The following is a 12136-nucleotide window of genomic DNA, read 5'->3' as shown; positions in this document are numbered from 1 at the left end:
GGAGGATTTCGGAATATTATTTGGCTTTTGGTTTTCGGTTTTGATTCCTGTTATTGCTGTTTTATAGGAACTAGAGTCTTGAATGGAGCACACTAACTTTTATATATGGCAACATTTCCAACCTGTCTTTACTCTCATAGTTCCCTTATGTATAAATGGAGAGTCTGCAGAGTTGATTTCAGTTCCATCATGTTGATATTCCTCTCATTCAGAATTATCTGTAAACACAAATAAGAATTGCTCTTGTAGTAGATGTTATGCTCGTCCATTCTGCTTTTCTTTCCGAGAATGACAGAAGTAAAGTAGAACATTTTGTAAACAAATATGCCTTTATCTAATTGAGTTTTTTTTTTTTTGAGATAGGGTCTCACTCTGTCTCCCAGGATGGGTGCAGTGGTGCAGTCATAGCTTACTGAACCTCAAACTGGGTTCAAGCAATCCTCCCACCTCTACCTCCCAAGTGGCTAGGACTACAGGGCCCACAACTATGCCCAGCAATTTTTTTTTTTTTTTGAGACAGAGTTTCACTCTTGTTACCCAGGCTGGAGTGCAATGGCACGATCTCGGCTCACCGCGACCTCCACCTCCTGGGTTCAGGCAATTCTCCTGCCTCAGCCTCCTGAGTAGCTAGGATTACGGGTATGCACTACCATGCCCAGCTAATTTTTTGTATTTTTAGTAGAGACAGGGTTTCACCATGTTGACCAGGATGGTCTCAATCTCTTGACCTCGTGATCCACCTGCCTCAGCCTCCCAAAGTGCTGGGGTTACAGGTTTGAGCCATTGCGCCCAGCTAATTTTTTTTTTTTTAATTTTCTGTTGAGATGGGGTCTTGCTGTGTTACCCACACTAGTCTCAAACTCCTGGCCTCAAGTGATCTTCCTACCTTGTCCTCCCAAAGTGCTGGGATTACAGGCGTGAGCCACCACTCCCAGTCCTGATTAAGAATTTTAATATAGCATGTATAGCATATTACTCTGATTTTAAGATTTCATGTGTTTTCATATTTCTTTTTTTTTTTTTTTGAGACAGAGTCATCCACTGTTGCGCAGGCTGTAATGCAGTGGTGCAATCTTGGCTCACCGCACCCTTGAACCTCTTCAACCTCCGTCTCCCAGGTTCAAGCATTTCTCCTGCCTCAGCCTCCTGAGTAGCTGGGATTATAGGTGCACACCACCATGCCCAGCTAAGTTTTGTATTTTTAGTAAAGACAGCTTTTCACCATGTTGGTCAGGCTGGACTCAAAACGCCTGCATGATCCACCCACCTCAGCCTCCCAGAGTGCTGGGATTACAGGCGTGACCCACCATGCCTGACGTTTTCATATTTCTTTATGTAACACAATCGTATCATACCAATAAAAATATTAACATTTAACATTTATATTAAAACAAAATGACATGACATATGGGACTGCCAGAAACCCAGATCTGATCTTTGGGTCACTTACAGTCCCCTGCTTTTTTTAAACACACAGTTTTGTATCTCTAAAAAGGTAGTTATTCAATTAAATTGGGTGCTAAAGATCTGCATTCTGTACATCATCAAGGTAGTTTCTGTTGTTAGCCCTCAACTTTCCCCGATTAACTTGTTGATTTGATTTACAAACAATAGATCTGATGCATTTCCCCTACAAAAGCTCTGTCTGCAATGACCCTCCCTTTCCAGGAAGTGTTAAATATGCTGAAGGAAAGCAAAGCAGACATCTTTGTTGACCCGGTTCTTCATACAGCTTGTGCCCTGGACATTAAACACCACTGCGCAGCCATCACCCCTGGCCGCGGGCGTCGTAAGTCTCTGTGTTCATTCTGATCCTGCCTGAACCCTCTTGGGAAGACTCCCTCTTAGACATCAGTTGCAGCTACTGTGGTCTATAGCTATAACCCAGTCATAGACGGCATTCCCAGCGGACCTGAGTGATGCCAAAACTAGGCGTTTGTGGCATCATGAAATTAGGAATAAGCCTGCAGGTTTGAACTGACCTAATCATGACCAGAGCTGCAGATTTGATGAGAAGGGAGAGTTGAGGTGTTTATCAGGGAAGCAGGAGTTAAATTATCATCATGGTCCTTTTCCCTGAACCCAAACCAAAAACTGCTTCATACGCTTCCCCAGTGGCCACAGTGGACTCAGTAGATAGGCTCCCTGACCAGGTGTGAACGTTCTTTCTGAACCATGTATGCCCAAATAAAACTAAGAGAAGTTATTTGGTTTTGTTTTATTTTTATTTATTTATTATTTTGAGACAGTCTCTCTCTTGTCCAGGCTAGAGTGTGGTGGCATGATCTCGGCTCACTGCACCCTCCACCTGCTGGGTTCAAGTGATTTTTCACGTCTCGCCCTCCTGAGTAGCTGAGACTGCAGGCACCCACCACTGTACCTAGCTAATTTTTGTATTTCTTAGTAGAGACAGAGTTTTGCCATGTTGGCCTGGGTAGTGTCAAACTCCTGACCACAAGTGATCGACCCACCTCTGCCTCCCAAAATGCTAGGATTACAGCCATGAGCCACTGCACCCAGCCTGTTTTCATTTTAATTTTTTGAGACAAGGTCTTACTATATCATAGTCTCAAACTCCTGGGCTCAAGGGACCCTCCTGCTACAGCCGTCCAAGTATGTGGGATTACAGATGCTTGCCACCACATCTGGCTCTTAAAAATAAGGAGGTTTTAAGAGAGACTTTGAATGCCAACTCTGGAGGTAACATGTCATTTCTCTCTCTTGTTGGATCCTGGGTCAAGTTTCCTAGTATGTCTTTAACTTTGTTGAACCTACAGATCTGAATCTGGTGGTTGTGGACCCTTTCCCCAACTTTGCAGGAATTTCTCTATTCTGCAGTTTCGGGTCTCTCCTATTACTTGTTTCCTCCCACAGAAATGTCCTGTCTCATGGAGGCACTGGAGGATAAGCGGGTGAGGCTACAACCTGAGTGCAAAAAACGCCTCAATGACCGGATTGAAATGTGGAGTTACGCAGCAAAGGTAAGGACCAAAAATATCTCCTTTTTTTTTTTTTAAATAAAAATATATGGAACACTTCACCAATTTGCATGTCATCCTTGAGCAAAGGCCATGCTGCTCTTCTCACTGGTTGTCCAGTCTCTTTTAGATAGTGTACTGGCCTTATCCGTATCATGATACTATCAATAAGTGTGTTTGAAAACGTGGTCAGTGTGTTTTTAAAATTCCTTGGCTGTCCATGAGCCTGGAGCCGTCTCCCTGTAGGTCGGGCTGTCTGCAAGGCTTTGCCAGGGCCACCCGTTTCTCGCTTCGCCCACGGTTCGTAACTGAAAAGTGAATCACCCAAAGAGAAGAGAAATGTCACACCCATGCAAAAGAAAGAAATCCAGCCTCGCCTGTCTTGAAGCTTGTTTTTATCATTTTACACAGTCTTTAGGAGAAAAATATGTATGTGAGGCTTTAGGAGAAAAATATGTATGTTCCAGACTCATCTGGTCTGGAACGTGGAGAAGAAGAGGATGAAAACACTGCAGAACACTCGTGAATGTGTATGATACCCAGGCTCTTGAGCTAGGGGAAATTTTTCCTATAGAGGTTCAGCCTCAGTGAGAAGAATAATAGTTCTTCTTGTGTATACATTGCTTTATAGTTTATGTAACACTTTGGTGGACATTTTACCTCATTTGAAACTTTAAACCCTGTGAGGTAAGTAGAATGCCTATTTCCTCACCTTACGGTGAAGGAAACTGACTTCAGAGGTCATGACTTGCCCGAAGACCCTCAGGTTTTTAGATCCATGCTTCTTCTGTATCAACTAACATTGGGATAGACATTTGCAGTGACCTAAGATCAAGAGAGTAACTCCAGGACTGCCCCTACTTCCTGGCCATTTCTTTTATCACCCATCTACTTCCAAGTCAAGGGTAGCAAGGCAAGAGGAACAATCAGAGAAAGTCTTCATAGCTAGACAGCTTGAAGCTACAGGGGAGGGCTCCTGTATATCACAGTAGTCAGCACCCTCCTCACCCTTCTCCCAAGGGAAGAAAGCCGTCTTTGAAGCCCATGGCTCAGCGAAGTAGCAGCAGGAGATGCTGTGTTAGTTCATTCTCCCTCATTATGTCCATTCCTTTGAGCTGCGTGTTACTGCTTCAGAGTGACTCAGAGTAACTCACAGCTTGTTTTGTGTTGGCAGCTATTGGAGCTCAAATCTCATTCATTTCACTTTTCCCTACTCTGTCTGTGTATATGATATGAGCATAGAAACAGCCCAGATGCCTCTGGGGGAAACCATCTCAGCAGCCAGGATTGGTTGCAAAAGAATAGGGGCATGTGTACCTGGGGACCCTTTCAGTCCTGATTCTGCCATAGCAGGCTACCATTGAGGTCTGCTGGGGAAAGCAGTGGAAAACTGAGGGTGAAAACTAGCTGAGGTTAAAGTATAAATGTCCACAAGTAGAGGGCAATTAACTGTATTCTGTCAATATAAGTTACGTTTTTGGTGTAGTGGCATGAACATGGCTCACTGCAGCCTCAAACTCCTGGGGTCAAGTGATCCTTTTTGAGTAGCTGGGACCCAGGCCATGCCACCACACTCAGCTACTTTTTAAATTTTTTGTGGAGACGAGATCTTGTTTGTTGCCTAGGCAGGTCTCGGCCTGCACATTGTTTTTGTTGTGGGAAATGCTTATGATATAATGGTGAGTGAAAAAAAGTCAGAATACAGGCTGGTTATGGTGGCTCACACCTCTTATCCCAGCACTTTGGGAGACTGAGGCAGGAGGATCGCTTGAGCCCAGGAGTTTGAGACCAGCTTGGGCAACATAGGGAGACCACATCCCTACAGAATTTTTTTTTTTTTTTGAGATAGAGTTTCATTCTTGTTGCCCAGGCTGGAGTACAGTGGTACAATCTCAGTTCACTGCAACCTCCACTTCCCAGGTTCAAATGATTTCCCACCTCAGACTCCCGAGTAGCTGGGATTACAGGTGTGTGTCACTACACTTGGCTAATTTTTGTATTTTTAGTAGAGGTGGGGGTTTTACCATGTTGACCAGGCTGGTCTCAAACTCCTGACCTCAGGTGATCTGCCTCTGTGGCCTCCCAAAGTGCTGGGATTACAGGCGTAAGCCACCATGCCTGGCCAGAAAAAAAATTGTTTTAATTAGCTAGGCATGGTGGTGCACTTGTAGGCTGAAGTAGGAGGATCCCTTGAGCCCAGGAGTTTAAGGCTGCAGTGAGCTGTGATTACACCACTGTATGCCAACGTGGGCAATAGAGCAAGACCCCAACTCACTGAAAAAAAAAAGCCAAACTATAGAATTTACAAAACATAGAATATACAGAACAGTCTCATCTTTTCTCTTTGTTTTTTAAAGAAAGGCAGCAAACGAAGTTAAAGAACATAAATCAAAAGATAGAAGAACCCATGGCCTTATAGAAGTCATTTAACCACATTCATCCCTGGGCCAGTGACTCTCCATCCAGAGTACAGGAGTTGTGAAAACTGCCTGCTAGGCTTGGTGTGAGCACTAAATGAGTGAGGGCAGGGGGAGCCCTTTGTCCAGGGCCCAGCACATCTTCAGTGTTGTGATGTTAGTGGAGATCACTGTGATGGAATTGTGGGTGACCGCACTACTTTGTATCTTTCTGTATTTCTACTTTTGTGCAGTAAACATGTATATAGTTTTATGATCAGGAAAAAGTTGTAGCTTTGTGTTGATTTTTCTTTTTTTTTGAGACGAAGTCTCACTCTGTTGCCCAAGCTGAGTGCAGCAATGTGATCTTGGCTCACTGCAACTTCCACCTCTCGGGTTAAAGCAATTCTCCTGGCTCAGCCTCCTGAGTGGCTGGGACTACAGGCACACACCACCATGCCCAGCTAATTTTTTGTATTTTTAGTAGAGCTGGGGCTTCACTGTGTTGGCCAGACTGCTCTTGAACTCCTGACCTCGTGATCAGCCCGCCTCAGCCTCCCAAAGTGCTGGGATTACAGATGTGAGCCACTGCACCTGGCTGTGTTGATTTTTCTTATCTCCTGCCCTCCCACTCCAAAAGAAAAGACATAAATTAAACTAGGAACTAAGAGGGATAAGTTAGACCTCACATTGCCACTAGCCCAGTGCTCTTTGAGAGAATCACATTGCTCTGTGTCATTCTAGGTGGCCCCAGCAGATGGCTTCTCTGATCTTGCCATGCAAGTAATGACATCTCCATCTAAGAACTACATTCTCTCTGTGATCAGTGGGAGCATCTGTATATTGTTCCTGATTGGCTTGATGTGTGGACGGATCACCAAGCGAGTGACACGAGAGCTCAAGGACAGGTAGAGCCACCTTGACCACCAAAGGAACTACCTATCCAGTGCCCAGTTTGTACAGCCCTCCTGTATAGCATCCCCACTCACCTCGCTCTTCTCAGAGGTGACACCAACACCCGTGTTAGAGCGTCAGCAGGTATCCACTGCGTTGTCCCGTCCAGCCTCCACTCATGTCCATGGTGTCCTCCTCCTCCTCACCGTTCGTGCAGCAGCAGCAGCTGGCCGCTGGGGTTCCTGCCTTTGTTGGCAAACTTGGGTTTACCTGCCTGTAGACAAGTCTCTCTTGTACCAACAGAACTACTGGTACTTCCAGAAACAACTCACCTGACCTGCAACTCAAAGGCTTTTTTTAAGAAAACCACCAAAAAACAATTTTTTTAAAAGAGAAAAACGTATATAGTAACGCATCTCCTCCAGGCTTCATTTGGGCAATGGGGTTATTTCTTTCGTATGAATGTGTAAAACCAAGACAGAACTTAGAGGGGAAGCCCTCTAAGTTGGGTGGTGACCCAGTGTGCCATTACTGAGGTGTCTTGTTCCTCTCTCAGAAGCACCTTGAGGCCGAGCCAGGGCTATGGTGTTCACCAAGGAGTGGGTGGGCAGCCGCTCCCCAGGCTGTGTGGGGTCCTGCTTTCTTCTGCTGAGAAGGTGACGCTTTCCAGTTTCTACCCTCATCAGCCATTGCCAGCCACAGCTCCAAGACCATGGGTATTCTATGGTCTCCTCACCTCATTAAAGCAAAGCATGAGCCTCCCTAGACAAGGGCAGCTGGGGAGGGGAAGGGACCGGAAGTTTGTGAAGTTGGACAGTCCACGCGTCTGCACAGAGAGGCTGGATTCCAAGTCCCCGAGTCCCCGAGTCCCTGGGCAGCAGGATCCCAGGAACCTTCCTTCTCCAGGGCAGCACAGGACTCAGCTGCCTCTGGACCGACCCTGCTCAGGCTACAGTCACTCCGGAAGCTCTGTCCTTCACGCTCTAACACATTGCGCTGTGTCATTCTAGGTGGCCCCAGCAGATGGCTTGGACTGTGGCGGGAGGGGTCCTTGAAGACTGGTGTGGGGAGCAGCAGGGCAGGAAGCGGGAGCTTGGAGTTTGACTCACTTTGCTTTATTTTTCAGGCTACAATACCGGTCAGAGACAATGGCTTATAAAGGTTTAGTGTGGTCTCAGGATGTGACTGGTAGTCCAGCCTGACCTTTCTACACACTCCAGACAAACTTCCCAGACAAGCTCCTTTGTGCCTCCGTGTGGAGAGGGTGTGGAAAGTTATCACATTAAAAGATGGAGGATTTGCTCCGTTTTTTTTCTTTTTGTCCGTTTGCTGCCTGTACCCACTCTAGTAGGCATTGGCTAATGTTGTCTTTTGTTGATTCATCAACCTTTGCAGAATATGGGCTTCATAGAAGCAGTGTTCTTGGCATCATTCCTCCAGTGTGGAGATGCCAAGTCTGGGGTGTGAGGGAGGAGTCCAGGCATCGTGGTTCAGCCTGGCACACCTTTGGTTGAGTTCGGGGCATGAAATCACAGTGGCTGCACAAGAAAGCAGTGTGTACAGTAGGAGATATATTTATATAATATATATTTTATTAACCTGTTAGATGTCCACAAAGTATTATAAATCACGTGCCTAAAACTGTCCACGTAGACCAAGGCCCACCCTTGGCGCCCTCCCCTCCCTGCTTCTGCTCTGCAGGGTTGGCACACGCTGCAGGACCCGAGCGACACTCATCTTCCCCGAAGGGTGTTCAGTACAAAGTGTGTCAGTTTGTGGATGCATTGATCCAAGTTACTCCTTGTCTAACCTGACTGACGTATATTTGAGTACTGTGGTTTTCTGTCTTTTTTTCCTATTTTGCTGCCCTTCCTGGAGGTAGTGGGTTCCAGAAGCCAACTGTCTGTCCTCCTGCCAAGTCATCAAGGGAAGCTGCTAAGCTGCTTAGTCTCCTTGGTCCTGCTCCTAGGGTCTTCCTGATTGTCTGCAGCTGTCTGGGATGCTTCAGCCTCCTCAAACTGGAAATGTGGGGTGCGAGCAGCACACCCCTTCTCCCACCACTGCCAGCCGGAGTGAGCGGCCAAGAGTTCTCTACAAGTTCCCCTAGGGGCTGGGGGCTGCTGAGGCTAATATCAAGAACCAGGAATGTCATGTATATGCAGGTTCCTACAGACGTGTCTGGTGTGGTTTGCAGGTAGGATGAATGTCCACCATTTGACCGGGTGGGGTATTCTTCATCTCTGCACTCTTCCTTTCCAGTGTGCATAAACCCTTACACTTCTTATCATCTTGATATTTGTGTTCTTTCCAAATTGAGAGAAAATCCCATTTGTCATCTGCAGATTTGGAAGTTTGATGAGGAATTTGGTTCTTGAAACATTTGTCATCTTTAGAAATGGTCAGAATAGAAAAGATAGCTCTGCCAGTATCTTCACTTGCTTATTACAAGAAAGTCTTTCGTCATTCTACTTGGAGCGTTTTCTGGTGACTGGCTCTTGAGAGGCCCAGGCAGGACCCTGAGCAAGTTTTTCTAAGTTCCAAAGCCAGCGAAATCTGAACTGGCCGCACTCATTGAGTCCCTCATTTGGCAAAATAAAACAGGACCGGGGCACCCCTGGTTCCTGGCTTCATAAGTCGGTTAGTTGGCTGAGACTGCTCAAGAAGAGTGACCATGATCTTTCTGTGGATGTGAGTGGGTGATGGACTCTGGCCTGTATCTCCTCTCCTGATGTCGAGCCCATGAACAGTAATAGAAGGAGAGGGCAGGGGTGTTGCCAAGGCTAAGGCTTCCGGTACTTGCTGACATTAAAGCAGCTGGGTCGCTGTCATCTGGACTTGCCAGTTCATGCCAGTGTCTTGACAGCTCTTATACACAGTGTGCTCCCAAGCCCTCTAGAGGCACCTGGAGCCTGGGCTGCCCAGCTGGAGGCACTGGAGTACTGAAGGTGAGCTGTGTGGACAAACTAATAAGAACAAGATGAACTATTCCCAGTGGAGCTTCTCCCACAGAAGGGGAGCTGTGTGAGGCCTTCACCTGGGTACATGCTGAACTTCTGCTGCTGTTGCTGCTGTCCCTAGACAAGCCTGCTAGCAAGAAGCGCCAGCAGGGGAGCCATGCATGCCATAGGCTTGGGATCACTCCAGGGAAAGCGATCTTCCCCACGGCCACCACTCCCAGCTCTAGTTCTGAGCCAGTACATCCTTGGAAGGTAGGATTTTAGGGTAGCCGGTGAGCTAGTCTTTAGTGAGCAGGTATTGACCTGAACACATTGCAGGCCTTCGGCTGTCTCATGCTGTGCTTACTCTTCTTGGGAACAGTAAGCCACTTAGCTGGCCGGGATGGGGATGCATCCTGGTGAAGGGACAGCTTTCCCTGAAGATGCCACAGAAAGTTACTGTCTGATTTTATTTGTTTCTGTTTCCTGAGATCAACTAACAGAGGAATCCAATGGTGAGGGTGTCTACATTCATGTTTTATGTTTTATCAAGGCAGATTGGAAAGGGAATTATGTGGCTGACTTCTGTTGGGCTTCCTAAGAGAAGATTCTCTTCTTAGGTCATTGTGGCTCCTAGAAGTGTCTCCTGTCCTCCTACCCTCCAGGCCTGTGGTGTGACTTCTGTCCCGAAGTTTCTACTACAGTGAGTCCTCTGGGGAGAGGAGGTTGCTTCACTGAAAAGAGGCCTTCCCTTCCCGTTTCCTCCCCTACCTCCTTAGAACATACTGTAAGAACTTAATCTAAGGAGAAAGAAGCTGGACTACAAACCTCAGAAGTCAGCCACAGTCAGCCTAAATTTTGGCTTATAAAAGCAAAAGAAGAATATGGTGGGTTTTTTTTAGATGGAGTTTTTGCTCTGTCTCCAGGCTGGAGTGCAGTGGTGCAATTTCAGCTAACTGCAACCTCTGCCTCCTGGGTTCAAGTGATTTTCCTGCCTCAGTCCCCAGAGTAGCTAGAATTACAGGCACACGTCACCACATCCAGCTAATTTTTGTATTTTTAGTAGAGACCGGGTGTCACCATGTTGGCCAGGATGGTCTCGGTCTCCTGACCTCATGATCCACCCACCTTGGCCTCCTAAAGTGCTGGAATTACAGGCATGAGCCACCGAACTTGGCTTTTTTTTTTTTAGGCAGAGTTTCACTCTTCTTGCCCAGACTGGAATGCAGAGGCGCCATCTCAGCTCACTGCAACCTCTGCCTGCCTCCCAGGTTCAAGTGATTTTCCTGCTTCAGCCTCCCAGGTAGCTGAGATCACAAGTATGCACCACCATGCCGGGCTAATTTTTTTGTATTTTTGTAGAGATGGGGTTTCACCATGTGGCCACGCTGGTTTCAAACTCCTAACCAGATGTGATCCACCCACCTGGGCCTCAGTTATGTGCATTTTGGTATATTGTATGTCAGTGTCTTGTGAGTTTGGAAAACCTGAAAGATCACAGTGCTTCCTTTTATTTCTCACCATTTGGGCAACACCTGAGCGGTTTTGTAAAATACAGCCACTGGTTCTGTGGGTCTCTCTGGGGCCTTGAGGGACACTTACTTCCTCCCCACTTGCCTTCTCTCCACTAGGCTTTGGTTCCCAGAAGGCCTGAGGCCAGGTCTAAGGTTCCTGCCTGCCTTCCCTCCCGTTGGTCTTTGCTGGTTCATCCCTCTGACTGCACCCCCTCTTGGTCCTTTCTCCGCATGCTTCAAATAATAGATAAGTTATTAGCAAACCAGACTGAATCTTCAGAGTGAAGAGCTCCCCAAAGCCATCTGGTGAGATCATTGTGGGGACCCAGGGACTGTTTGTCACCTGGATCATGAAGATGGGGCTGTCTCCTCAGGCTGGTGGTGACAGGATCCTAACGGGTGGTCCTCTCCCTCTCTGCTCTAGCACGACACACATGTAGGAGGCTGTGCTGTGTGCAGTGGAGAAATCTCCCTGGGCCAGGAGAAAGTTCAGACAGTGCCTCTAGATTATGTTTTGCCTTCCCCCAACGTAGAGTTGACATCTGGACCCCAGAGCCCAGCAGGGCCTTCTGTCAGACATGCTAGGGTGATATAAACTGCCTCCAGGTACCCCTGTGGTGTGCTGGGTGGAGGCCCACGGAGAGCCGGCAGTGGGAGAGCTTCCTGGGTAGCTTCCCCCAGCACGGTGTTCCCAAGCCAGTCCAGCCGGAAAACAGACTGTACAGCAAATGCTGTGTGGGATCTTAGGCCTTTCACTTTTTTTTTTTTTTTTTTTGAAAGAAAGAAAAAAGTACAATTAACAAGCCTCTTTTGTAAATGGGTTTCCTTTCTATGTATAAAATCCTAGCGGTCCCTTGTTTTTACATGTCCATGCTGTGTAATTTTGAGATGTTACTGAGATATGTTCTGAACATAATGTGCATTTTTTTCTGTACAGATGAAATGGGAGAATTTAATAAAGAGTTTGCAGGTTTTTACTTGTTAAATCTTCTCTGTGGTAACTGGAAGGAAGCTCTACAACCTCTCTGCTAGTGGAAGCAGTGACCATGACCTTGCCAGCTGATGTTCACAAACCTTGCTTATCAGGTCTTTCATTCTTGGCCATTTAGATCCAGCAGAATAGCATTGGAGGACTGTTGGAGGACAGGGGACCTTGATCCCCTTGGTTTCTGTATGCTAGTGGCAGAGCTGGAAGTCACATCTGGGGTTTTCTAACTCTTGAGCCAGTGTGTCCAGAATTAATCATTCTGCTGATATGTTTAAGCCCACGTCATGAGGCTCTGTCCTGGAGAGAGCAGAACCTGGTAGCTCTGCCTACAGATCTGACATGTGAATGGCTGGTCGTGAGAAGCGCCTGGTCTTTCTGGCCACTCTTCCCCCTCAGCCCCTTGTCAGTCCTCTCCCTCACATCTCAGCAG

The 12136-nt window shown here is 47.0% G+C and overlaps 1 protein-coding gene and 1 non-coding gene across 2 annotated transcripts in view; one reads left to right on the top strand and one right to left on the bottom strand.

Moving 5' to 3' along the window:
- The window catches only part of GLG1 (golgi glycoprotein 1), a 171283-nt gene extending 159579 nt beyond the window's left edge, over positions 1-11704 (top strand). The window contains exons 24-27 of the mRNA XM_035281841.3: positions 1669-1789; positions 2875-2981; positions 6119-6282; positions 7395-11704. Of these exons, the coding sequence (XP_035137732.1) occupies positions 1669-1789; positions 2875-2981; positions 6119-6282; positions 7395-7470 (468 nt within the window). The 3' untranslated portion in view covers positions 7471-11704. The remainder of the gene's footprint in view (positions 1-1668; positions 1790-2874; positions 2982-6118; positions 6283-7394) is intronic.
- On the bottom strand, positions 3022-3128 carry LOC118149790 (U6 spliceosomal RNA). Its single transcript, XR_004737508.1, has one exon. It is a non-coding gene; the product is annotated as a U6 spliceosomal RNA (small nuclear RNA).
- Positions 11705-12136: the final 432 nt, after the last annotated feature.

This window comes from Callithrix jacchus, chromosome 20, assembly GCF_049354715.1.
Source record: "Callithrix jacchus isolate 240 chromosome 20, calJac240_pri, whole genome shotgun sequence".
Classification (NCBI taxonomy): Eukaryota; Metazoa; Chordata; class Mammalia; order Primates; family Cebidae; genus Callithrix; species Callithrix jacchus.
Note: the sequence above shows the minus strand (reverse complement) of the source record. Positions and strands in the feature narration are given on the sequence as shown.